The sequence below is a fragment of the Vicugna pacos genome, chromosome 30 (genome assembly GCF_048564905.1).
Source record: "Vicugna pacos chromosome 30, VicPac4, whole genome shotgun sequence".
Lineage (NCBI taxonomy): Eukaryota > Metazoa > Chordata > Mammalia > Artiodactyla > Camelidae > Vicugna > Vicugna pacos.
The window spans coordinates 1680277-1706238 of NC_133016.1; the positions used below are offsets into that span (position 1 = coordinate 1680277).

At 55.0% G+C, this 25962-nt stretch overlaps 1 protein-coding gene and 1 non-coding gene across 7 annotated transcripts in view; one reads left to right on the forward strand and one right to left on the reverse strand.

The window, feature by feature from the left end:
- Nucleotides 1-25962, forward strand: part of MBP (myelin basic protein) — an 81146-nt gene that overhangs the window by 23573 nt on the left and 31611 nt on the right. For all 6 annotated transcript variants that reach the window (XM_072952409.1, XM_072952408.1, XM_072952407.1 and 3 more), the window contains one exon: nt 9838-9925. In XM_072952409.1, coding sequence (XP_072808510.1) covers nt 9838-9925 — 88 coding nt within the window. The remainder of the gene's footprint in view (nt 1-9837; nt 9926-25962) is intronic.
- Nucleotides 17474-17545, reverse strand: TRNAT-GGU (transfer RNA threonine (anticodon GGU)). The gene has a single exon. It is a non-coding gene; the product is annotated as a tRNA-Thr (tRNA).

Below are 25962 nucleotides of genomic sequence, written 5' to 3' on the forward strand. Positions count from 1 at the left end.
GGAGTCTCTGTCCTGAAGAAGCCACGCCAGGCTGGAGGAGAGACCACATGATGGAGGGGATGGCTCTGAAATTTCTCTGATCAGAGCAAAAACGGGCTCCTCTTCCAGCCTCACATGTTAACACGTCAAGGTCAAGTGGGACTCGCACCGGGCAGCCACGTGGCTGAGAGCCCGCGCTCAGGGCCCTGTAGGTTGCATGCAGCTGGTGGACAGAAGGGAGGCCCCCAGGGTCCAGCGGACGCTTCGGGGAACCGTTCTCATTCTCAGGAATGAAGAAACCCCTGTTTTTCTAGGAGTCCTGCTGGAATTTGGTTTCCCACCAGTTCACCAGCTCTTGGTGCCTCTTCACCACGGTCACTTGGCAGGAGCAGGAAGGACACACCCCGGGTGCCTGGGGAACCCAGGGACACATGCTTCTCAGCAGCCCCACCCACAGAGGCTGGGAGGAAAACCGGTCCCACAGGCTGAAAATAGAGCCCCTGCCCCCTCCCCCGCCCCGGAGGTTGTGGACCAGGTAGCACGTGAGCAGGCAGATAAGACGCTTGGCCTCGGTGGCTCCTGGAGGAAAGAGCCTGTTCCCTGTGGTCAGCACAGGGTAGCAGCTGGGCCAGCCCATCCCCGGGAGAGGGTGGTCCTGGCCCGGCTGATGCACCGGGCTCCGTCCCGTGACTCAGGTGCTGGCCCTTCCTCTCGCTCCGCGCTGCTCTGACTGCTGTCGGTCCTTGATCCGTGGGTTTGCTCTTTGGAGTTTCCTGGTGACCCCGCGTTAGACCCTCCGACGGCCATGGCAGCTGCAGTGGATGCTGACATCAGCGCCTGCGCAGCTCTGGGCAGTAGTAATTTTGAAAACCTGCTGGTGGTGCAGGACAAGCTCATCTCTGTACTCTTCACGGCGGCGGTATCTGGCTCACAGAGCCTCTCCACAGGTGCCAACCATGCTTCTGGAGGTTTCTATTGAAGCAATTTAACAGAAACGATGCCACGCTGCAGAGCAAGGTCTGAGGGCTTTTGCAGAATCCAGCCTCACACCTGAGTTTTACAGTCGGGAGCGACGTGTTAGCCTGTTGCATGGTTCCCGTTAGACTGATTACTTATTTAAGTGGCTCTGCAAAGCCCAGTGCATGCCCAGTGCCTATCCAGGGATAGTCCCGCCCCTGGAGACACCATCTGCGTGTTTAACCATCATCGAAACCCCGCTGTCTGGTGAGACTCTGGGACAGCGTGCGGATGATACTCCAAGAAGTGAGACGTTTTGTCTGCAAATATACAAAGAGTCATGAAGCAGCTCAGCTCTTTCTATGGACGTGGAGCTGGAAGAGGTCGACTGGGCGGGAGAAGACCTTTCCTTCAAAGGACTGACACCCCAGCTGTGGAGGAGGCTGGCTCTTTCCACCCAGGGTCTCATTCCTCGCCTTTATTCCTCTACGGAACCGTAATCCTGCGTCACCTCATCCCAAGGTGTCAGGTGGTCCCACCTGTTCGGGACGCTCAGTTCTTGTCACACTGGCTTCGGGAAGGAGCCGCCACTCTGCTTTAAGCCACCGTCAGCCCGTGGACTCCAGGCCATCACCTCCCCTCTCTGCTCGGAAGTTAAGTGCAGCGGGGGCCTGACTTCTGTCAGCTCTGCTCCTGGGTGTGCCCCACCAGAGCTGCTGCAGAGGTGGGGCTGCCTGCACAGCCTGTCCGAGGGCCCAGCGTGCCCCCAGACTGCCAGCCCAGGCCTGGTGGCTGCTGGTCGGCTTCACCTGCAGGCCCCAGCCCAGGGCAGGGTGTCGTCCCTGCTGCCCGCCCGTCCAGTGAGCCCTTCAAAACCCCACCCAGTGTGGCTCCCCTACATCGTGTGCCTCTTCTCTCTGCAGTTCCTTGTCGGAACCAACCGCTTACCCCAGGGCTATTGCACATGATGAGAAACAGACTTATTAAGAAACTCACTTCCGTCCAGTCACCCAGGCTCCGGCCCGGAGCCTCCCAGGATGGGCTGCAGTGCCCTGAGCCGGAAATTCACCTGAGAATTGTCCCTTTCTGATTTGGTGGCCATGTGTTGGTGACTGTTAGGCCCATCCACACGTAATTCTGTTTTCATAGGCAAGTCTTGTAAACAGGTGTTTTTTGAGAACTCAGGTAGCTCTTAAGTTAACCAAATACTATATATTTAACAACTTAGGGGGCTGAAAAGTGGAAGGCACGTCCCTACAGAGACCTGCCAGTCCAGTCTGAGCCTTAGCTACCCGGAAACCCCGAGTCCACGCCTGGTAAAGTCTTAGACGCGAGGAGCTGGCAGATGGCTCCTCGTGCTTGTCTTCAGCAGCCCCAGTCCCCCACTGCTCCGTCTCTGTCTCTCTCTCTGTATGTTGCACACACACCCCCATAAAGAATTCCTCTTCACGCCGACAGCGGAACACCGAACTCTCCTTCCAGGCGGACGGCCCAGCTACACCCACGGCTGCCAGTACCAGTGCCCGCCCTGCAGATGCCCCCCACAGCACCGTGCCGTGGGCCCTCTGCCCTGTCCCCGTGCCCTACCACAGGCCGGTCACAAGACACACGTGGCTAAGAAGCCTGGGAAACGTGGGTGGTCCAACTGAAGAGCCACATTTTTAGCCTGATTGGTTTTCTAATAATTTGGATTTAAAGAGCTGCCCCGGCGAGGGCACAGCTCAGTGGTCGAGCATGTGCTCAGCACGCACGAGGTCCGGGGTTCAATCCCCAGCTCCTCCATGAAAAACAAACAAACAAATAAACCAACCTAATTACCAAAAGAAAGTAATAAAGTTAAAAAAAAGAATTCTTAAGAAAATATTTTTGAAAATACAAGAGCTGCCCGTGAGCAGGGGCAGTGCATCCGACAGGACGCGTCGCCTCGGTTCTCAGGGTTCCGGGCCCTACAGGTCGGCAGCAGCTCCTTCCTGTCAATGACAAAAATCAGAGTCTTTTGCAAAATCATCGGATTCCATGCAACACTGGGCTCAGAAGGTCAGGTTCTCTGGAAGCACACGTCCACCAGCCAAGGACAGCGCTGGGGGGGGTGCCCGCCATGCCCACCTCCCAGCGGGGCTGCGAGCGTCGCCCTCCGGCCGTGCTGCCGCTGCAGCGTCCAGTCAATGGGACTGGCTCTGACGTCCCCGCACACGCGGAAGCCCGCCCGCCTGACGTGCTGAGTGCGTCCGAGGACCTCCAGCGAGCTCCTAGAGCCAGAAACGGAGCAGAGCGTGCATCCTTCCGAAGAGGCCCTCCAGGGCCCGCGACTCATCAGCGACTGACTGCCGGTTGTCAGTCGTCAGTTTCCGGCGACCGCGGCGGGGGGAACCTGAATGTGGGCTCTGAATCCGACCTGGAAACGAGCCACAAGGAAATACAAAGAGAGCCGTCTCATTCCAGGTTGGTTTGGAAAACTGCGTTCATATGTAAGAGCTCAGAGAGCAGCTCCCACCTGCTCCACGGGGCGGTGTCGGCAGATCGGTGTTAAACGCAGGGTTTCGCTGCCTCAAAGGCGCGGCGTCGCTTTACAGCCGGTTCTCGAATGTGTCGAGTCAGCGATGTTTTTGCTCTTGGAAGGGACTAACGAGAAGCTCTCTCATCTGCAGTCTGTGCTGAAAGCCCGACCCAAGGCTGACTGATTTTTCAGGAGCGTAGGTGGGTGTGCTGTTTCCTCTGGCAGACTGAACGCTCACACTTTCGCCAGGTGGGGCGGCCACAGGCCTCACAAACACAGACGTGGTTACTAAGGACGTCAGGTGTAATTAGCCAGCGAACCACCCCACCCCCTCAACAACCCTTAATAAAAATAACGGGTGATGGTGGCGGTGCCCCGGGCAACAGAACGCCCGCAGCACGGGGCTTATGAACTCGCCGGCTTCCCTGCGCCCGTCCCAGGCCCCCGGTCCGGCCCCCTCTTAGGGGCGGCCACTTTGACCCCTGTCCAGGGCCCCTTCCTGACTCAGACCTGTTTCCTTCCCACTCGGGGACAGCCAAGCCGAGGCCTCGAGGTCTTAGGGCTCAGGCTGAGGACGGGAAGGACCCCAGGCATCAGCTTCCAGGGCCCTCAGGGCCTCGAGCTTAGGGTTTAGGGCTGGAAGACCCGGGGGCATCCGATTCCCGGGAGGTGCCCGTGTTCTGCGTTCTTTCAGCCCATTACAGGGTTTATTAGGGCTGGGAGTGAGTTTGCAAACTTAACTTTTATCAGAAACAGTGACCGCATTTGCAAGCCGCTGACTTGGGACCAAAAGTGGTTCAGCATAAGTGATGCATTAAACACTGGTCGTCGACTAGAAAGACTCCGTGTAAAACCGCAGCTGCAGGAGGGTGTGCTCTGGAGATCCCGTCGCCCACGGACAAGCCCTCCCTCCCCGCAGTCCTGCTCTTGGGCCCTGGGCAGCTGACCGCGTGGAGTCAGGAGCCCCGTGCCTCAGAAGGGAGCTGCTCGTCGCCTTGTTTTCAGCTGGATTCCAACGTGCCTTCCTTCACCCTGTGGGAGCCCCAGACTCCTCCCGGCCCTGCGTCTGTCACACTTCATCACTTAACGAGGGCCGACAGGACGGCCGGGAGGGAGGTCAGAGATGTTGGCCGTCTCTCAAAAACACAGACGCAGCAGGCAGAGGTGGCCTTATTTCATTGAATCGTTTTCTGGGTTTGTTTTTTGTAAGTTGGGAAAATATCTGAGCTTGCGCTGGGCACACTTGAAATGAAGTAGTTTTCAGGCGTGGTTTTGGATTCACATTTTATTGGGAACCTGATTCCAAGGCTGACACCCAGATATTCACTCATCAGTTCTTAGGAGCTTGAGCAGAGGTGCCCAGGCGGAAACTCTCCTTTGCAGAGGGCGGGCGCGTCGGAGTCCCTGGGAGTGCGAAGTGTGTTGAGTGTCCTCCCGCAGGTGGTCCCGCTCGCAGGGCTGGGGGCGGGGTTGGGTGGGAGGCCGCCTCCCGCGCGGCACGGCCTCCGCCAGGCTCACTGCTCCGTGTGCCCGCAGAAGGCTCCTTGAGCTGCCATTTCACCCCCTGCCAGGTAATTTCAGAAAGGCCACCGTGTAATTTTATCTGCAAGGACAAGTCTATTTCAGACTCTGACAGTGAAAAGCGTGCCCTTTCCCACGAACACTGTGCTTGCTTTGTTATTAAGAACTTTTTTATATTTGATAAAACCCTCTCAGAAGGTTTTAAATGAAACTTAAAAATCCAGTTTTAAAACCAATGCTTCCTGTCCCTTCTCAGCCGTTACTTCAGTGCTGTGGTTTTCAACGTTTAAATTTGGAAGCGAGGGATTTTTATCGGCTGGAAGACATCTGTGCAAATTGATCTTCCTGTGTTTTTAAGGTGTGTGTGTGTCTTGTGTGTGTTTGTGTGTGTGTGTCTGTATGTGTGTTTGTGAGGGTGTGTGTGTTTGTGTGTCTGTGTGTGTGTTTGTGTAATGTGTGTGTTCGTGTGTGCACGCATGACATCTTTCTTGCCCCCTGGACTCCAACACTGTAACATGCCAACTGGCCGCTGTGAGAACACGCTCCCAGGCTCAGCCCAACCTCTGCACCTGGGTTATTCTGGCAAGTCACTCTCCCATCTGAGATTTGGTGCCTCCGTTAATTTGATTGTCATACAGTTAAACAGAAGCCCAAGTAAAATGCGTTATTGTTTCTGTGGCTTTGGGTCCTTGCAAAACAGACTCTGTCATTTCACGCACCCTAAATCGTGCTTCAGCACAAACCCTGGAGCCAGACACAGGTCATCAGTGGACAGACAAGGCGAGTGGGTAATAGCGTTAATGACACACGTGAGTTAGCGTGACTGCAGCGCAGGTTGTTCAGAGATGTGTGTGCGTCCACACGCTGCTGTCTCGTAGCTGCGGTAAGTCACTTGACAAAATACCAACATCTTGAAATTTAAAGTAGAAGGCGAGCTGAAACGTTGGGATGTGCTGGCAGGAATTGGCCTCTTTCGGAGAGCGGTCAGAGGAATGTCCTCGCGAGCACAGCGGCCCGTCTGCCCCGCCCGCAGGGCCTGGCCTCCACCCTGAGGCCCCTGCCACCTGCATCTGCTGCCCGCTCTCTCTCCCCGCTGCCCTCCCAGGCCCTCTCTTGCAGCTTCCCTGCCTTTCTCCCCTCGAGCCGACGTCCCACCCAGACCATCGGGTTTGTCTTCTTTCTCTGGCTGGCTTTGCCTCCCCACCCCGACATGCACACCTCTGAGAACAGGGGCTCTCCCACTTGTGGCCCCCCACCCAGGACCCTGAAGAGCCATGCTGGGGCCTCAGCACTGTCACAGCCAGCAGCTGAGCGGGTGCCGTCACCCCAGAGTCAAATGATGTCACCTTGTGGGGTCTACTCAGCGCGTGGTCTCCACGTTGGTCTCGGTGGTGAACTCCAAACCTTGCAGGGCTGGTTACTTCTCCTGGAAATACCTGCCAGGAAGGAGACAGCTTCTTCAGAACATCCCCTCAAATTGCCTCCTCTGAATACATGGAAGTGGGAAGCCTCCAGGAGCCCACTCGTTAACACGGAGGCACAGCCCACCGCACTTCTTTTTCTGGCATGCCGGGGCCTCCAGGACCGGGGAACTCCCTTACTAACAGGGTGTGGAGAAGCAGAGTGTCCCGGACACTCCAGCGTGATGGTGGCCAGCACTGTGTGGGCGGCTGAAGGCCAGAGAGCGTCACAATCTCTGATCTTTGCACGTCCGGACTCATGGAGTGTCCACAGTGACCCCGTGAGATGGACGATATGATTACGTCCATTTACGATGAAGGAGACAGCTCAGGAGGCCGCAGAGGCTGGCAGCGCTGACTGTGTGTTCAGAAAAGTGGCTGGACTCTGCTCTGTCAGAGTGTTTGCGCTTTAAGCAAAGATGTGTCTTCAAATATTAGACCTTTTGCCCTCTGCCTGCCTGCATCACAGGCAGGTGCAGGTGACAAGTTCAGGGAAATTAGGTCGGTTGTATTACATCAAACTAAAGGAAGTGTGTTCACTTTGAAATGAAAAGGATGCAAGCTTCCCGTTGCCTTATTCTGTTTCCAATAATGTAGAAAATCCTGATCTGAACGGACGCCCTGGTGTGAATCAGCTTAAGTGCACTTTGAACAAATTTTCAGTTCCCTGGACCATCGAACTCTTAAGTAAAAGAGCTGCGCTGAACAAGGCCCGTCTCGCTGTCTCCCCCGACCCCACTCCTTCCTTCCTGAGCACCCTCTTCCCCTCCTCAGCCAGCTGAGGAAGCAGCGGCCTCCCGGGGCACGCAGCAGGACACTGGAGTTCCTAGAATAGGCGCCAGCATGTCCAGCTGCGTTACGGGCCCCGATAAACCGTCCGACTGTGACGCCAGTTAATACTTAACTTTGCTGTGACTTCCAAAAGCCAATGTTTGGATAAAGTCCCGAGCCTCTTCCGTTGCACTCCTTGTTTAAAGAGTGCTGCGTCCTAATCGCACCACAGAACGGGCTTCCGGAGAGCGCGGCTCTACAGCTCACCCGAGAGAGCGCCGTCTCACCACGGTGGCATCACGAGGACCTCAGACGGGTCGTTCTAAACCCCCTGCGATGTTTTCATGTGAACTCCATGCAAACTGAGCACTATGGGTGTTTTTCAACATCTTTATTAAGATGTGATTCACATACCACACAATCCACCCATTTTTTTTTTAATTTCCTTCTGGGGGAGGTCATTAGGTAATTTATTTATTTATTATTTATTTATTTTAAGGGAGGGACTGGGGATTGAACCCATGACTTCGTGCATGCTAAGCCTGTGCTCTACCCCTGAGCTCCCCTGGTTCCACGCACTGTTTATCATCAGATTTATCTGTTTATTGATATATTTATTTTTAATTGAAGTAGAGTCAGTTACAATGCATGAGTTTCTAGTGCACAGCGTCACGTTTCAGCCATACATATATATATACATATATTTGTTTCCATTTTCTTTTTCATTATAGGTCACTACGAGGTACTGAGTATAGCTCCCTGTGCTCTACAGTATAAACTTGTTGTTTATCTATTTTATGTCTAGTAGTTAGTATCTGCAGATCCCAAACACCAATTTATCCCTTCCCACCTCCTTCCCTTCCTGGTAACCATAAGCTTTATTCTATGTCTGTGAGTCTGTTTTGTAAATAAGTTCATTTGTGTCTTTTCTTCTTCTTTTTTTTTATAAGATTCCACATGTAAGTGATATCATATGGCATTTTTCTTTCTCTGACTCACTTCACTTAGAATGATGATCTCCACATCCATCCATGTTGCTGCAAATGGCATAATTTTATTCTTTTTTATGGCTGAGTAGTATTCCATTGTATACATATACCACATCTTCTTTATCCAGTCATCTGTCGGTGGACATTTAGGTTGTGTCCATGTCTTGGCTGTTGTAAATAGTGCTGCTGTGAACATTGAGGCACAGGTGTCTTTTCGAATTAGCATTCCCTCCACATATATGCCCAGGAGTGGGACTGATGGATCATATGATAGTTCTGTTTTTGGTTTTTTGAGGAATCTCCATATTGTTTTCCATAATGGCTGCACCAAACTGCATTCCCGTCAGCGGTGTCACTAGGTTTAAACACCAGGAACACACGGAAGGACCTCCTCACCCACGTGGAAGCCGGATCCTGGCAGCTCTGGAGCGGGCCGTCTGCTTGGTCAGAGTGTTGCGTTGCTTCCCTTCCTGTTCGGGTGGTAGTTGAGGTCCCTGAGATTTGATTGGAGAGTAGTGCTCTCAGAATTTAAACTGAACATGTACACAGCCGGCCCACACAGGGCCTGAATTTATTCTCAGTGTGAAAAGAATGTTTTGCTTCTTAAAACCCAAAGAGAGAGTTTCCCCTAGAGAGATGCCACAGTTTTCCTAGAAGTCACAGAGTGTCCCCAAAAGCTAGGCACTGGCTGGTTAGCATCCTGGTCTCCTCCCCACATGCCCACACCGCCATCCACACGGCTGCACAGAGCCCTGGGGGCCAGCAGGGTTGGGTCCTTCTGAAGGTTCTGAGTCTGTCTAGACTTATCCTAGAATCTGGAGTGCCCAGCATCCCTGGCCTCCCTGGCCTGTGGCTACCTCACTCCATCTGCTCCATCGTCACATGGCCTCTTGTATGTCCTTGTCTGTGTCTGAATTTCCTCTTCTACGAAAGGAGGGCCATACGCTCATCATTGGATGGCGGGCCCACCCTACCCTGGTGACCTCGTCTTGGCTTGTTCCCTCTGCCCTGACCCTAATTTCCAAATAAAGTCAGCTTTCCCAGGTACCAAGGGTCAGGCTGTGCATGTGTTTCTCAAGGGAGACAAATGAACACAGGGAGTGAAGTTTGGTGTTGAACTGTGGATTTTAAGGCAATTGGGGAGTAAGGAGTGTTTATCCACACTCTGCTCAACCACATGGTTAAGTCACCCAATCAGGTGACAGAGGCCACAGGGGATGAAGGAATTTTGTTTAAAAAACAAAAACTCTCCCCGAGGCAGTTTTATGTCCAGTCTGGGAAACTTCGGTTTGACCTAATTAGATTTCTTTAGACTCCAGTGGAACCAGCCCCTCACTAAGAACAAGAACCAGGGCCTTCCTGACACGGGCAGGTGCGCCCTGGAGATACATGCAAAGGTGTCCAGCTCATTCTTTGAACAATTTGCGTTTCTTTTGTACGAAAGACACATCCTCTGGAACGAGAGGATGCTTGCATGCCCAGGCGGAAAAGACAAGCCAGAATTCAGACTCCCCCGCAGAAAACCCACCCTGAACCGGATTCCACCTCCGAGCAGGATGGATGTGAGGGTGTGACTTGCCAGCAGGAGAGCAACGCGCCGAAGTGTCTTGCTGATCGCACACTGCATCCTAAGGAAGGGTTTGCTTTGTGTTGTTTTTTCCAGGAGGGTGAAACTAACAGAGAAGAATCTGAGAAAAGGAGAAACCGCCGTCACCTGCCCCGGGAGACCTCGGAAGACAGCGATGTGTTCGGTACGTCCCATAAAAATCAGACGATGATCTCGTACGATTGTTGTGAGCCACACACTCTTGTTTGGGGAAGGTCTTGGTTTTCTCCATCACGTGAGGGACCTGTGAGTCTGTTCTCGTGACTGAAGCGCAGACTCCATGGAACGTGGGGGCTGAGAGCGTGCTCCCTCCTGGGGACCCCCGCCGTCTGGCCCCACCTTGTTTTCGTTCCGCATGCCTTTCTGCACACTGACACGGGCGAGTTCCCAGAGCTGTCCTAGCTAGGAGATGTTTCTCGAACCATCTGCTCAGTCCCTTGGGTGCAGAGTCCGGAGGCCCAGCATGCCCATGAAAGTAAGCGGTGGGGCCAGGCGGGAGCCACGGAGCCTGGGCACCAGGGCGTTTATCTGAACTCCGAAGGGCAGGTTGGGGTGTCGGGGGAGAAGTGCTTTCCGTAGAAGGTCACTCTTCCGTCGCCCTAGGAACGGAAGTTGCCGCCCCCGCCGCAGGGAGGGCACCGGCCCCCACTGACTCTTGCATTACCGCTGTTGGGCCCACCTTTGCCGGGTGGCAGTGACCCTGGGCGACCTGCCACGGCCGCAAGCTACGCGGGGCCTCGCGCGGGTCTGTCCTTTCCCCTTCTGCACGTGCTCCTGGAGCGCTGAGGCCTCAGGCCCGGGGCCCGGTCTGGCTGGTTATCAGTGGAGGAGGGACCGCTTTCCCAGCTACTGAGATGAGCTCTCACCACAGCCAGCCCGCCCCGCGGGGCTGACACCCAGGAAAGGCCCCCCGCCATGTGCCTGGCCCGGCCCCTGCTGATTCCTGGAAAGCGTTTCTTTATCCTTCACGTGTCAGGCAAGATAATCCACCCCGATATCTTTTGTTCCTGATTTACACGCTCTGTTTCAAAACCCTTTTCCTTTTCTCTAATCCCGTCCTTCTGGAGCAAGCCCACATCATTACAGAAAGATCCCTGCCCACTTTTTCAGTATCTTAATTAAGCTTCCATGAAAATCAGTGTAACCCAAGACGGAGACGAAACGCAGCGGATTAGCGGAATGGACGTCAGACTGTGAAAGGAACCGTTACTCTCTCTTGGTTTCCACCTGCTTCGTGCTCGTCTCCGCAGGGGTTTCCTTGGAGCCTGAACTCGGCCCAGGGCCTCTAGGTCGTAGGGTGCCCGCTCCTCAGGGGCAGAGGAAAGAGCAGAAGAGGGTGCACCGTCTCGGAGGACAGCGTGTGGTCTTAGGATACGGGGAGGGGGCTCCGTCTGCGAATTGGAATGGCATGTCTGAGGGTCGATGGCTGTAAGACTAAGTCTGCCTGTAAACCTCTCAGATAAAGGTCTTTGGTCCTGTGTCCAACTACACATGTAGACAAGTACAAAGAAGGAAATGACAAAATAGAAATGTCCATATTTAGGCTCTGTCTATGCAGAGGAGTAAGTTTTAGAATTTGGGGCCGCGGTTGCTTCTTTTTAACGCAGGCATCCTGTGTGTCACTGCTGCCCAGGGTCACTGCCCTCAGGATGAGCTGTAACAGTGTCAACCACTCTTTCACCGTCAGACACGCCCGCACGCGTGCGCACACAGTTATACACGCCTGTGTGCAGCACTGTGTGACGTAACACGGAAATGACCTATTATAGGCCTTTTCCGTAAATTGTAAACATGGTATAATTTACCCGAAGTTCTTTCAAAGGCAGCCCTCTTTCATCTTCTCAGTGAGATACTCAGTCTGGAGAATTCTTTTATTATCCAGAGTCGATGTGAAAGCCAGCCGAAGTGTGGCGGTTTCACTCCCGTCACAAAGTTAGACTTGCCTTTTACTGGGAAGAAAAATGCCACAAGCCAAGCTGCATCTTGTCCACGGTGACTTCGCAGGGCCTTGAACACCGAGAGGCTCGAATACCCGCTGAGTGAACGTGCCTCTGACGTGTGACGGGGAGCAGTCACTGATTGTCACCTTCACGGCGTGAACAGCTGACACCGCTGAGTCACGGCGGAGGGGATGTGTGAGCACGAGTCAGGGTGGCCCGGGGCGCCTCCTGGGTCCCGCTGTTCCGTGCTCTGCAATCCTGAGTCACACAGATGAGGGGCCCTGCCCAGCTGGCCGGCGTCTGCTTTTGAACTTGATTGTCGCACCCTCCCAGTGCTCCCCTGGGGTCCAAAGCTGCCCCAGCCTGAAGGTGCAGAACGATGAGGAGAAACAAAGCTAAAATAATCCTGGCTGTCAATCCTGACCGTACCGTCTTAGAGGAAATCTGAGAATTCTTTTTCAGTTCTGAAGGGTTGACACCTGTCACCCCAGGGAGAGTCAGCAGGTCCCTCCCGCCTTACAGAGAGGCCTCCTCCTGACAAGACAGGAATTCCCTGCGTGTGATCGGAAGCCACGCCTTCGTGATGCTCCAGGAAACATCTGAGTCACCAGCAGCCGTTTGCTGGTGCTCTTGGGGCCCCTGGTTACTCACTTCGTCCGCATGTTGGAAGAACCGGGGGCGCGGGAGAACTTCCTCGGAACCGGGAAGGCAGAGCCCGTCACTGACTCAGCAGTGCACGTAGGAAGTTTTATTTACTTTTTCATCTCCAGGGAAACTTTCCCCGAAGTGTTTGGATCTGAGCGAATAACTCACTAGAGCACGCTGGTAAATTTCTCAGTAATTTCTCTCTGACCGAGGGTGCTGACACTCCAGGTTTGCCCGGTCACCTAAAAACGTTCCAGGGCTCGCGAGCCTACAGAACCATGGGCTGTGTGAGCTTTGGGGAGCCAGAGTGTTTGGCGGTGGGACAGTTACTGGGGTTTTTTGGAACCTCACACCCACACACGTGGCACAGGCTGTCTTCGTCGTCTGAAATCCAGGCAGGAAGCACGGGGACGCCCACCCGCGCGAACTCACCAGTCCCGGGGAGAAACAGGCGCGGGGAACTCGGTTGCAGTGAGGGGAAGCCTGAGGTCGCCCCAGCCACACCGACAAAGACGTCTCCAGGAGAGGGCACCCCTGCTCTTCCCAGAGCCACGGTGGTTCCTTCCAGACGCGACCCACGTCTCCAGAGCCAGAGAGACGGGACGAGAGCACCACAGCGTGAGGTGGACGCTGGTGCCGCTCTGCAGGGCCACGGGGTCGTGAGCGCGCCCCTCGCTGCTTCAGCCACGGCCCCTCGCGGGGCTAAGCCGCGTGCTCGTTGCAGGTGCAGGGCAGAATCCCACGAGGAGTCGCTGATTCATCGCCCAGAGAAAGGAGAGAGAATCGTCTGTGTTTAATGTTCAGGGAAAGTGTTCATACTAAAAACATGAGTATAATGTGTATAACATATAAAATATAATATATTGTGTTAATAATATATAAATAATACATGTTGTCACATATATTTAAGTAGGTGGAAACATATGTGTGTGGGGGGGGGTTATTTTATAAAGCTTGCGTCGGGGCGGGGCCCGGCCTGGCCCTCGAACGAGCTTAGTCAGCATCTGCCAGTGACGGAGCCGCCTCCCCCTGCGGCCCCGTCCCCTCCTCTCGCTAAGACACCTTTGCAAACTGCTGATTTCCCCCAGAGATGCCCCCCAGTGTCCTAAGGCCTGAGCTCTTTACTCCTGAGAAGTTCTGCACCTGGGCCGCTGCTGAGCACAGGGTGCACAGGTGGGAGGAGCCGGGGTCAGAGTGGGGGGCGCCTGGGCACCTGCAATTCCGAGACCGACCGGGATGAGGGCTGTGGTCCAGCAAAGGCTCCTCCGGGGGGAGCGATGCCCCTGGCGAGCTGGCTGGGGCACCAGCAGGGCTGGCCCTGGTGAGGCCGAGTCGCCGAGGCCTCCAGCTGGCCGCCCGTGCGTTTACCCCCACCCCGGCCCCGGCCTTCAGATTAGAATGAGCTGCTGAGAGTCACTTGAGGCCAACAGAGTCACAATAGGACAACTGAACGGTTTCCAGAACAAAAGGGGAATGCAGGCCGCACATGGGCACAAGCAGCAGCCGCGTGGGGTTGGTCAGCGGGCGGCCCCGTGTGCCCGCTGAGGCCTGGGGACGCAGAGTCCCCCTCGCCCCTCTCCGGACCCCCCCACAAACTGCTGCCATGCTCGGGGTCAGTGAGCCTCTGGGGTCCCCAGCTTAAAAGCACCCAGCTTTGGTTTCCATCAGGAAGAGTCCCCATTTCCAGCTTCCACCTCAGGCCAGCCTGAATTGGCCATGAGGCCGGGCACTGCCTCGTCCTCAGTCCCCCGGCCTATGGCCCCCGAGCCCGAGGGCCCTCACCGGCGGCCACGCCCCGGGCAGAGCCGGGCAGGCGCGCGCTTGCAGCCCCGCATTGGTTCCTGTGGGCGACCTCGCAGCCCCTGAGCTGTGACGGCAGTGGCTCGTGGGTGAGACACAGTGCTGGCCGACTTAATTTCTCACTGGAGAGGTGGCAGGCAGCGGGCGGTGTCCGCGTCGCTCCCAGCAGGTGGGCCCGACGTGAATCCACGTCACCGAGGAGTCCTACACTTGGACTGTTGTGTTAAACGTTTTAATTTCAGGGCTACAATCCAGTCATTTTCCAGGTCACGTAAAATTCACACGAGAAGGCCCTCCTCCCGCTTTTGTTCCTGTCTCTTAGCAGCAAGGACTCTTCCTGGATGATTGAATTTTATACGCTGTCTTAATTAGTTTGAAAATTTACCTCTAGCTGAAAATTTGTATCTAAACTGCTTTGAAACAAAAAGTATGTCTTAATGTCTTCCTTCTTTTTCTAAAATCTTTATAAAGAATCAAAGATGCTGTGGACCAATGTCATAACCAGGGGTCCCATCACTGGAAGGTGAGACTGTATTGACATGTGATTTGCTGCAGATGGGGGGCGGGGTCACAGGCCTTCCATCCAGGTGATGACACCAGTCCTAGTGTTCACGCAGCAACTACTCCGATGCCTTGAGGTCCCTGGGGAATCCCAGTGAACATTTCGTCCATCTTTATGAAAACACATGCTGCTCCAGCCCCAGAGAAATGGACTTTGACTCACACACCCATACACACACACACACACACACACACACACACACAATCACCTACGTACACAGACCCTGATACACTCACGCACTCCAACATGCCATACGCACACTCACAGAGCCACACACAGAGCCAGGCAGGACGGGGGGTGGGGAGGGGACACGCCACGTCCCCACCCCGGGGGAGCCTTCTGCCAGTCTGCAGGCCCGGCTGGTGGGAACCATGGGACCCCTGGTCTTCATTTGTGAGCGAGGACAGCCACCCACAGCTGTGCCAGCTGAGTGTCGTTGGCAGGAGATTTCTGGAAGTTTCTTTGCAGCCAGTTGTTTGCCCATAACTGAAGATGAGAGGGCGGTGGTGGTCTCAGGAGGAGCAGAAGGAGAGCCGTCTCCAAGGGGGGCCCGGGGGCGCGTACTTCCACTGCTGGGCTGGGGTCCCTGGAAAGGGCTGGGGAAGACCCCCGGCGCCGCCCTCTTGGGCTGCACGGTCAGGCTTCTCGGGTGCCCAGGGGGCTGCCTCGGGCTTTGGGATGCTGTCCAGTCCTCAGCCTCGTTCTCACTCATCTTCACTGACGCTGAATTAAAGAAGACACCTGAGATGGTGAGGGGGAGGGACCCGCTCAGGCTGCCCTCAGGCTGGGGACAGCAGGAGGACAGAGAGGAAAGTTTCCAAACCATTAGCTGCCCCGCAGCCGGGAGGGAGGGTGCGGGTCTGCCTCGGCAGCCGGGTCCAAGGCCGTCCCAGGCACATGGGCCGCAAAGAGCGGCCCCGACCCCAGGAGCACTTTGCCCCACGTTCCTGGGGTTCCACACCCACCCTGCAGAGGTTTAGACCCCTGGAGGGACCCGCCGCACTTTGACTCACTTGTAGAGCGATACTCCTTGAAATCCTGTCCGAAACTGCCGTCAGCCTCTCACCCGCGGGGCCTTCCAGGCCATTCAGATAGAGGCTTCTGTTCAGCCGGAGCCGGAGGGGTCTGTGCGGCTGGGGCGCAGCGCCGAGAGAGCTGCCCCGTGCGCAGAGCAACGCTGCAGCCGGCTGTAGGCCCCGCGAGGCGCGGAGGTGGAGGGGTCAGCGAGCTGACCCGGAAAACGGAAATGAAGCGGGGCAGGGTGGAGCGCGTGCCTAGCGTGCACGAGGTCCTGGGGTCAATCCCCAGTCCCTCTGTTTTCAAAAAAATAAACAAATAAACCTAAAATTACCTCACTGCCGTTGAAAATATTTTTAAGAAACAAAAAGAAAAAATTTTTAAAAGAAAATTTTTTTAATTAAAAAATATATATAAATAGAATGCTACCTCTGTGTTTCAGAACGTTAGTGTCTTCAAAATTATAAAAAAACTATCTGCAGTTTCCAAATCTGTTTTGTTTTTGCGACTGCCTCTCCTCAGCGCAGCCCTGGAGGCGGCAGAGGCGTTTTCTCCGCCAGGTTCGTCCCCGTGACTCTGTGGCTCCAAGTCTGGAGATGTCTCCAGGGACGAGTCGTGCTTCGAGGGCAGGTGACTCCTCGAAGTCAGGAGAGGGGCAGCCACGCCAGAACAGCGTGGCGCAGGAAGCCTGGCGGCTGGCTGCTCCTGGCGTCAGTCTGATAAGACCCTCAGCGGCGGCCGCTAGGCTCTTAGCAGGAGAGGGGACCAGCCCTTGTTTCCGTGGCTACAGAAGCTGGCCTCCCTCGGCCCCTAGTCAACCAGTGACGCGTGCTTCTGATACCTCACGAGCCCCTCGGAGGCCCCTCAGGCAGCTTTTACTCTAAACTTGCAGGAACTTCAGGAGACAGAAAACAAAACCAGCCTTTGCTTCGGCAGGGTTGAAACAGGGACCGGACTGTTAAGCTCTCTGTCTTCGTAAGGCCTCGCACAGGGATTGTTCTATTATTTTGAAATGAGGATTACTCATCCTCCAGATGTTGGCCGAGCGATTTCTATGCCCCAGGCACGGTCTCAGCGTGGAAGGGCAGCAGTGAACAAAACAGAAAGGCCTGCCGCGCGGACATGACCTCTGACCTGGGTCCCAGTCCTGACTCTGCTGCTTAATAAGCGTGTGCTTTTCGGTCTGACCCCGCTGAGCCCTGGTGCTGACTCCTGTGAACCGGGCATGCGGGTGCCTGTGACGCGGGGCCCTGGGGGGCCGGGGGCAGGTGCGAGTGAGACTCACACAGGGGTCTGCAAGGAGGAAGCTCGGCTCTCTTCCTTTCCTTCTTCTCCTTGGCGTGGAGCCCACTTCCTTAACCATAAGTCAGCTCCGAGGACCTGTCCCTGCCTGGCCTTCACTGCTGGCACCCCCGGCTGTACGGAGGCCGGAGCGCAGGTGAGCGGCGCCGAGAAGCTGTGAAGCGGGAGGAGCACAGGGTGCAGCCCCATCAGCGTCTTGTCGAGGGAGCGAGTCCCCCCCGGGGGCAGGGAGGTCGCAGGAAGGATCACCCTTCCAAGTGCAGAGAGAAGAGACACCTGCTAGAGCTTTCATCCTAACCGTGACAGTCGGCGTCTTTTCTCACTGAGCTGCGTTCGGTCTGTGGACTTGCTGACTGGACATGTCACACGTGGCCTTGATCCCATTTTTATGGCTTTTAAATGTGTTTTTAAATTTTTTTCCCCTTAACAGAAGCACTGGGGATTGAACCCAGGACCTCGTGCACACCAAGCACGCACTCTACAACTGAGCTACACTCCCCACCCCCACAAATTTCTTTTAAAAGAAAAAAAATCACAACTCTTTTTAATGGATGTCTTTCTTCTGCTTTTACAAGTTAAGTTTAACTTGATCTGATTTTGTCTGCACACAGGAGAATCCCTGGGTGCCCTAAGGGGTGAGCACCATCCTGGTGGGGCTTCTGCAGGCGGGGGCAGTGAACACAGCCCAGCAGTGGGGCGGTCAGTGCGTCGAGGCCCCCGAGAGGCCCTCTGGGGGACAGTGCTGAGCAGGGGCAGAGTCCAGAGCCTCTGGAAGGCCTCGGGGGACATGGCCTCTGAGCTGACCCTGGGATGCCGGACAAGTGCGGCCGTGTCCCCACGAGCAGCCCTGTGGCAGGAGGCCGGGCCCTTGGCAGGCGGCGGAGGGTGGACGCTGTGCCGTGGCGGCAGGGCTGTGGGAAGGCAGGGTGGACCTGACACTCGGAGAGCAGTCAAAGAAGGAGTTTGAATGCGACGTTAGTTTGGTCTTTGCCCATCAGCCGTGGGCAGAACCCAGGGTCCTCAGCATGGCTGATGGAGCCTCTGACCTGGAGGGTCTGAGAGGATGGACCTTGGGGGAGCAGCCCGTCCAGGATGAGGCTGCAGAGCCAGAGTCCAGGCAGTGGCCACAGATGCGAAGGAGCCGCGATGGCCAGGTCAGCCCTGGCTCCTCGCACTTGCCTTTTCAAACGTTTTCCCAGGTCGCAGCCACTCCCACGATGCTCCCAGGTCACACAGAACCGCCGTCCCGACCTTCCCTCCCTCACAATGCTGCACTCACCAGCCCAGCAGCCTGTCTGCATGCATGGGCTTCGGCGATGTGCTGAGTCCTGCAGCGTCCACGGGGCCCCGGGGCCCTCCCTGTCCAAGGTGGTCACGAGCAGTGGTCAAGGTTAGCACCATGAACTGCGTCCGTCACCGGGACTTGAAACTGGGCGGCGTAGTAAGGACTCAGCATTTAAACACAGGCCAAGACCACCAGCATCCAGGGAGTGGATTCACTCCCTGAAGGAGGGGGGACTTGCACGCCCCAAGGGCGGATGGGGGCAGCAGAGTCGAGAATGCGGAAGTGGGGGTGCACGTGGTGTGAGCAGGAGTCGGGCTCAGGGAAGGTCGGGTAGGGTTGCTGGGACAGGATCCAGGAGACCTTGGGGACTGGGCCGGTTGACGTGTGAGATTCTGGCCCCCAAACGTTTGGGCGTAAGGGTGGCGCACATTGACACGGGCTCTAGACAGCTGTGGCCAGAGCAGCCTCCCCGAGGTCTGCGTCCCTTCTCACTCTGCTCAGAGTGCTCTTGGAAAGCACTGGGGTCAGCTGACAGCCCTCACATCCCAGCACCGAGCACTAGCTCAGCGCATCACAGTGTGCAGAGTATGCCTGGAGATTAAAGGCTTCATACTCCATCAGCCACCCTCTACGGATGGCACTTCGCACGCTGCATTTAGACGCTTGCAGAGGTTCAGGCCAGAAGGGATGCTGCAGCCCCCTCCAGCCCGCCTGTGAGGGATGCAGGCTTGGTGATCGCCGGTGAGCGAGGCAGCCGCACCACCAAGGTGCCCGGGGGCCTGCGCCTGCACCCAGAAGGTGACGTCATGCAGCTGTGTCCTTCAGAGTCTTCAGTAACCAGGACCCGTCGGAAATTACCCAGAACTTGTAGGAAATGAGCCCTAATTGTCTCTGTGGTGAAAATTTAATATGTCACAGTGAGATTCAAGGAGATCAATTTTTCTTCAGCTTTGGAGAACTTTGTAATACGCACACATCCGTATCTGTGTGCGTGGATTTATTTCCACGATGTGCAAATGTTGACTTTCTGGTTGGGATAATTTCCTTATGAAATTATCAATTTATTCAAGGTTCATGCAACAAAACATAAAAATGTTATAAGCACCCATTGTGATTAAGTTAGAATTTTCATAAATAAATCTTTTAAAGAGTCGACCCCACTGCCTGAGTAGACATGGAATATTTTCCGTTTCTTTAGTCAAATACCCTATAAAATGTGAGCTGTGTCTGATTATATATGATCTTGATAAATTGCCTCAAAACGATTTCTAAACAAGAAAATAAACTGAAAAACCATTCACATGTTAGCATGCACTTCACTAAAACAAGGAGCAAAGCCAGCAAAGAGCGTCCCTGCAGCTGTCTTTATAGCTGGTATCTTGGAACTTTTCCTTTTTTTCTGTTAATCTAATTAAAACATCACCTTTTCTTCATCTGAAAAATCATGTTTTATCGGCTGAGGGTTTTTTTTACGTCTTTCACTGAATATTTCTTCACTTGCAGAGTCTTCAAGTTATTTTTATCCCTAAAAAGGGCAGCAGCTAACACTGGCTGGTACGGGGCTGGCCCTTCCTCGGAGCTGGGAGGCCGCTTGTGAAAAGCAGGCATTGTGTGAGAAGCCCATCCCTGCTCTAGACATTTGACACCATTGTTTCTGCCGCTTCCAGGGACAGAGAGTGCACAGGACAGATCTGCAACTGTCCCCAGAGCAGCTCTAAAAATAACGCTCCCGCTTACGGAAACGCCCGGTAGAAATGTATCGATCATTTTTCCCACTGTGAGCCGTCAACTACGCCTGTCCCGCCAAAAGAGAGTCAGTGAAAAGGCGAACGCTTCTGACTAGTTTTCCCAGTAACAAATGTCAGAGCGTCCTCCAAATACTCGTGAAATGGGGTAAATGTCTTTAGGAGTGTGTGTTGGTTAAACGTGAGTTTCTGTTTGAGCTCAGAGGAAGGACACCCGCCAAAACCAGGTAATCGCGGACCCTCTTTCTTTGAGGAAAGCAAAGCAACTGAGACCAAAGGTCACGTTTTTCTGAAGACCGAGGACACGGCTTCTGGCATCTGTGTCCTTGGCTGAGAGGATCGCAAAACACACCACTTTCTGCACATGTCCCTCACCTTTCTTTACTTTGTAACAACTGCAAGCAAATACTGAATATTCACACATTCCACAAAAAGCCCAGGGAGGTCACAGAAAGCGACGGGCATGCCCGTTTCCTTGTGAACCAGCGGCGCGTCTGCGTCTCCGCAGGGCCGAACTCCAGGCTGACTTTTGGCGATTCCACGGCTACTAGGAATTTCACAGTGTTTACTGGTTGCCAATTAATAATGCAGGGTCTGCGGCCCTGATCTGTTTGGTTTTCTGCATGTCTGTCATCGGTAATTCCTCCAAAAGAAACAGTCTAATAGCACCTGATTATTTAGCTAACAAACCTCAGAATTGCAAGGGAGGAAGAAAGATAACATGAGACAACTCCAGCTTTCGCTTCTTAAAGACGTACAGGGCAGTGTGAGGGTGAGTTAGGTGCATGTTCACACGGGTAGCTGGACCTTACCACGTGTGTGTGACTTTTGTATAAATGAGCAGCTTCCTCAAGGATCAGAGCCTTTACCTGTTCGAAGGGGAATGAAAGTCAAGTGCAAGAGAAGGTCGCACAGGCTCAGACAAGTGATCGCGCGTGATGGGCGTTCTCTGAACTCAGGCGTCCTGGGTCTGACAGGGTCACCCGTAAGACGTTTACTCTGGTGGCCGGGAAGGTGCAGCTTTGCTCCGAGTCTCCTTCTGGCCCTTTCCTTGCTCCAGCTGCTCAGGGGTGGAGGCTTCACCGCTGCTACCTGATCTGCGCATCTCTTAGAGATGGCTCTGCCCTCGCAGCCGTCCAGTCAGATTAAGCCACGCTGTTCGCCCGTTCCCCATCACCTTGTGAGTCCGGGCCCTTGCGCCCCACCCCCTGGGTCCCCGCGGAGGTTCCCGGGTGGCCCGGGTGTGACCGACTGTACCGTATCCTGGGGGCTGTGTTCCCTTTGACACATCCATCTTCTTGTTTGAAAACAGCTGTCATTAGTTTCATTCATGAAATTAAAACTAAGTGTGCTTTTTAAAACCACCTTCCATGTCAAGTCCCAAAGCTTCAGTGGTACAGAGAACATCTTACTATAGTCACTTGCACCGTAGGTACAAAAAGTGAGTTCTTTCCTGCGCGGTAGACTCTCAGACTCTGCTTCTCGTGACGCTGCGTGGCGTTAACCCTCAGGTCTCCTGGTAAGGCTGCACTGGCTCCCGTTCCTCCTGTTACCCTGTTACTGTTACACTGACCCCTGTTCCTCCGGTTTCTCCTGTTCTTAGAGCTTAGATCTACACTGTAGCCCAAGGAGGTCAGCAGACGTCTTCTGTAAAGGGGCAGGTGGTCGACGCTGCAGGCTCTGCGGACCCCACGGTCCCCATCGTGCTGACTCTGCTCTGCCCTGGGAGCCCAGAAGTAGCCAAAGATGATTTTGTCAGCACACAAGTGAGGCTGTGTGCTGGTGAAACTTTATTTATGTGTTGTGAAATCCTAGTTGTTTTTTTTTTCTTTTTTAACCACTTAAGAAGGAAAGCGCATTCTCAGCCCGGGGGCTGTGACACCACAGGTGGCCCAGATTGGGTCTAGGGAGTCGTGTGCGACACCTTCTGCATCGCTGGCGTGGAGGCCAGCTGCTGGCGAATCCACATTGATTCCTGCTCAGTACAGAACGCAAAGGAAAAGCCCCGCTTGTCATAAAACGTCCTGCACTTGAGAAACATTACATGGAAAGCTGCCAGGTGCTCCGTGTTCCGAGTCCCCTGGATGGCTGTTCACACACAGACACTGCCCTCGCCCCCCAGTTTCTCATCTGTGGGTCGGGCATGGGGGCCACGAACAGGCACTTCTGGCTCCCGGGTGTTGACCTCTCATGACACCCTCTCTCTCCCTCTGTCCCCAGTCCTAATGTTTATCCCCTAAAGCTCTCAGAGATCCGCACTGGGCCCCTGCCCCGTCCGCAGACCCCCGCCCAGGAGGCCGACCTCCCTCGCCTGGGCTGCCCCGTGATGTCTCTGCTGGTCTCAGGTGCCCACTCTTCTCAGCAGAGCCAGAGGGACTTTCTGAAAATGTCAATTTGATTATGCTGCTTCTGAGTTTAAAGAGCCCCCCGTGGCACCGCACACTTTTGGAACAAAGAACAAACCCTTTTCATGGCCTTGGCAGCAGCCAGCGAGCCCACGCTCGGCCTGCCACCCGCCCCCACCCCCAGCTCTGCCCGGAGCCCCAGCCCCTCCCGTCTGGCTAATTCCTCTCACCCCACAGCCAGGGCCGTGCCCCGCCCGAGGCCCTCCCACTGACGAGATTGCCTCTGTCACCCTACTGCCATCAAGGTGCCGGCCAGGTCAGCCCTCCCCTGCAGTCCGGGGGGAGTCCACCTCCAGGTGCGCACAGGTTGCTGGCAGAATTCAGCCGTGAGTCGTTCCAGGGGTGTGGTCCCGTTTCCTTGCTGGCTGTCAGCTGGGGTCACCCTCAGGTCCTAGAGGCCACTCTCTGGACCCTACCCACGGTCCTTCCTTTTCTTAAGCCGGCAGCGATGCTCCCCATCCTTCTCATGCTTGGGTGACAATCTCCCTGACCAGCTCCTGTCACCAGCCGGAGCAAATTCTGTCTTCCAAAGGCTCCCGTGGTTGCTTCAACAGTCCCAGATAACCTCCTTTTGCTGTATAACGTGACAATGTACAAGGGTGAGGGTTATGGGCGCCCATTCTTAGAATTCTACCTACACAGGCATGAAATGAACATTGGCTAGATGGATGGATGGGTGGGTGGATGGGTAGGTGGTGAGTGGGTAGATGGGGTGGATGAGTGACGGCTGGGTGAGCGGGTGGGTGGATAAATGGATAGGTGGATGGGGGCGAGGTGGATGGGTGGGTGGGTGGGAAATGTGTGGGAACTTACACAAGGAATTCCCAGACTAGTTTTATAACTATCATAATAATAGCAACAGTAACGGCAAAAGCCCCTGCTGAGCACTCACTGGCGTCAGTGCTCAGAACATGCTGTCACGCGTCCCACAGGGGCTCGTCAGAACAATGACACGAGGAGGCACCTGAGGCGTAGAGGTTAAATCAGGTGCTCAAGGTCACATCGTAGACGGTAGAACCAAGAATCAAAGCCCACTGGGTTTGACCCCAGCGGACTCCGGTCCTGCAGGCCAAATTCAGTTTAACTCTACTGTCATTTGCTTAGCACCAGGGTGTCAAATTGGCCTTGGGGGTGGGAGTACATTTTTCAGCTTATTTCTCCACTGAAAAGCAGTTCTTAGGGTACCTGTGAGGCCACTTTCTTGGGGAATCCCGCACCCTCTCGGGCCTGCCCCCGGTCAGCACAGAGTCACCGGGAGAACCCCCAGAGGCGGCACAGGGAGCAGAGCCGCGTGGGTCTCGGGCTCCTGGGAATCTCAGTGTCTGGACGCCGACTGTGTTTGGGAAGCTGGGCGCGTGGCCTGTCACCCTGGTTGTGTGATGGAGAAACCGGGCCCCTGAGGAGTAGGCTCCCTGTGGAGCCCCAGGGCTGCCTCTCCCGTGACCCCATCCCCACTGTGGGAGGGGTCAAAGGGCGAGCTATTTCGAGCAAATAAAAACTATATGTTCTGGGTGCACAAAGGAGGCATTCGTGTGAGATGGGTGGGTTGATAAGATTCGTTGGTGGAGAAGTTTTAAAGAAATCTCCGCGGGTCGCCTGCGGGCGGCTACATGCCTCTCATAGATGCAGAATTTCTGCCGTAGCAAATCCACGGGCCACAACCATGGGCCTCTTTGTTTCCTGGCCCTCTCTGCTGACCCCAGGAGCAGCGAGCCAGGGCCAAAAGTATTCCACAAACAAGAAGGGTCCTCTTAGCCCTGGCCCACACTGGCAAATTCCACAGCGCCACGGGCCCAAGAGCATGGCCAGCTTCTCTGCAGAGAGCGGCCTGGCTGCATCGGAGACACGCAGGTGCCCCGTGCCCCTCTGGCTCAGATGGGGCATCCAGCCAAGTGCAGTGTGAGCTGGGAAGGATGGCTCCCTCTCACCCTTCCTCCTGCCAGCCTGCACGCCTGGCCCCGTCCTTTAAACCTGAGGTTCTGCCTAAGGCACTGAGCTCACAGCCTGGTTTGTGGCTGTCAGTGTAAGGCAGCCCCCTTGCAGGATGGGCCCCCCTGTCTTCACTTGACAGACAGGAGCTCTGGTCCCCAGACTGGCTGTCCCTAGTACAAGCTGCTCTTTGCAGCCAAAGCCTGGCTCTTCCGTGGAGGCCGCTTCAGGGAGGAGAGATGCCGGATCTGCGTTTGATCGGAGCCCAGCAGACCGCACACCGGGCAGCCAGTGCGGCGCCTCCAGCCCCGACCCAGATGGAGAGGGGTTGACGGTCCACAGACGGAACGGGTGTGTTGCTGTCTTGTGTGCATTATCACGTGAGATGGGACAAGACGTTCTCCTGTCAGATAACATACATCAGCACGCTCTGTGTCAAGAAAGTAGAAATGGAAATTTTGTTCAGATAGTCAACAATCAATTTCATACCATCAACAAAAATGAGACTCTGGCCAGGGCTCAGGTCGACCTGGTGTACCAGTGTCTGCTCCTTTTTCTCCAGCTTCCCGGCACCTCTGCTTGGAGGGGAACTGGAGCATATTCTGCAGAAGGAAGCGGAGGTTCTGAGTGGTGCCCGATGGGCTGGGAGTGGACAGGCAGGGCCAGCGGGGTTCCTTGTCTGGAGTTACTGCTTATCCGCAAAGCTTCCCCGGGTAAAAGTTCCACCACTGCAGACCCAAACCATCTTCCCACCAGAAGAGAACCACAACCTACGAAGACCACTCGAGGAAAGCTGTGCTGTGTATTTCAGTTTGGGGGCCAAGCTCCTGCATAGGTTTTCTGGGCTTTCGGAAACAGCATCGCCTTCTCTTGGTTTTCCGGAAACAGGGTCCCTTCTGCAATGGGCTGGAGCATCGGATAACGTCTCCCTAGTTCGTACCACCGCCTCTGTACCCCTTACAGCTTCCTTGACTCTGAAGGACGCGACTTCAGATTTCCTCTCCTCTTCTGATCCAGGTCGCCCTCCCTGAAGGACTTGCCCTGGGTCTGCGCATCCTTACTTTGCCACGTTGACTTGCCCCGGAGAGACAGGGCCTGAAACAGTGTTGGCTGTGGTCACCTGCGTTGTGCGGTGCCTTCTACAGTCTCAGTCATCTGTGAGATACTGCTTGATGGGGAAAGTAGATGAGTTAAAAAAAATAAGTTAAAAATATAAGTTAAAAACCGTGAGTTGAAAAACAGCAAATCGAAGACCAAATGAGTAAAGCTTTCCTGCATTTTGTGGCTTCCACAGCGACGGCGCCTTGCATCTGTTCTGTGCCGCTGCTTCAAGTTAGAAGCTAGGGCTCAACCGGAACAGTTGGGAAAGTAGCCGTTTTGGTGCCTCTGGACGTATGGATGTGTTCTGGGTTAACAGCTCCTCAGGGGGCCGTGAGCTGGGATACCAGAGTGAGTCACTTCAGGAGACAGCTGCTCAGTGCGCCAGGACAGGGGGCTCACAGCTGCTCCGAGCTCTGTGTGTTTAGAGGGACATTCCCGAGGGCCCCGGCGC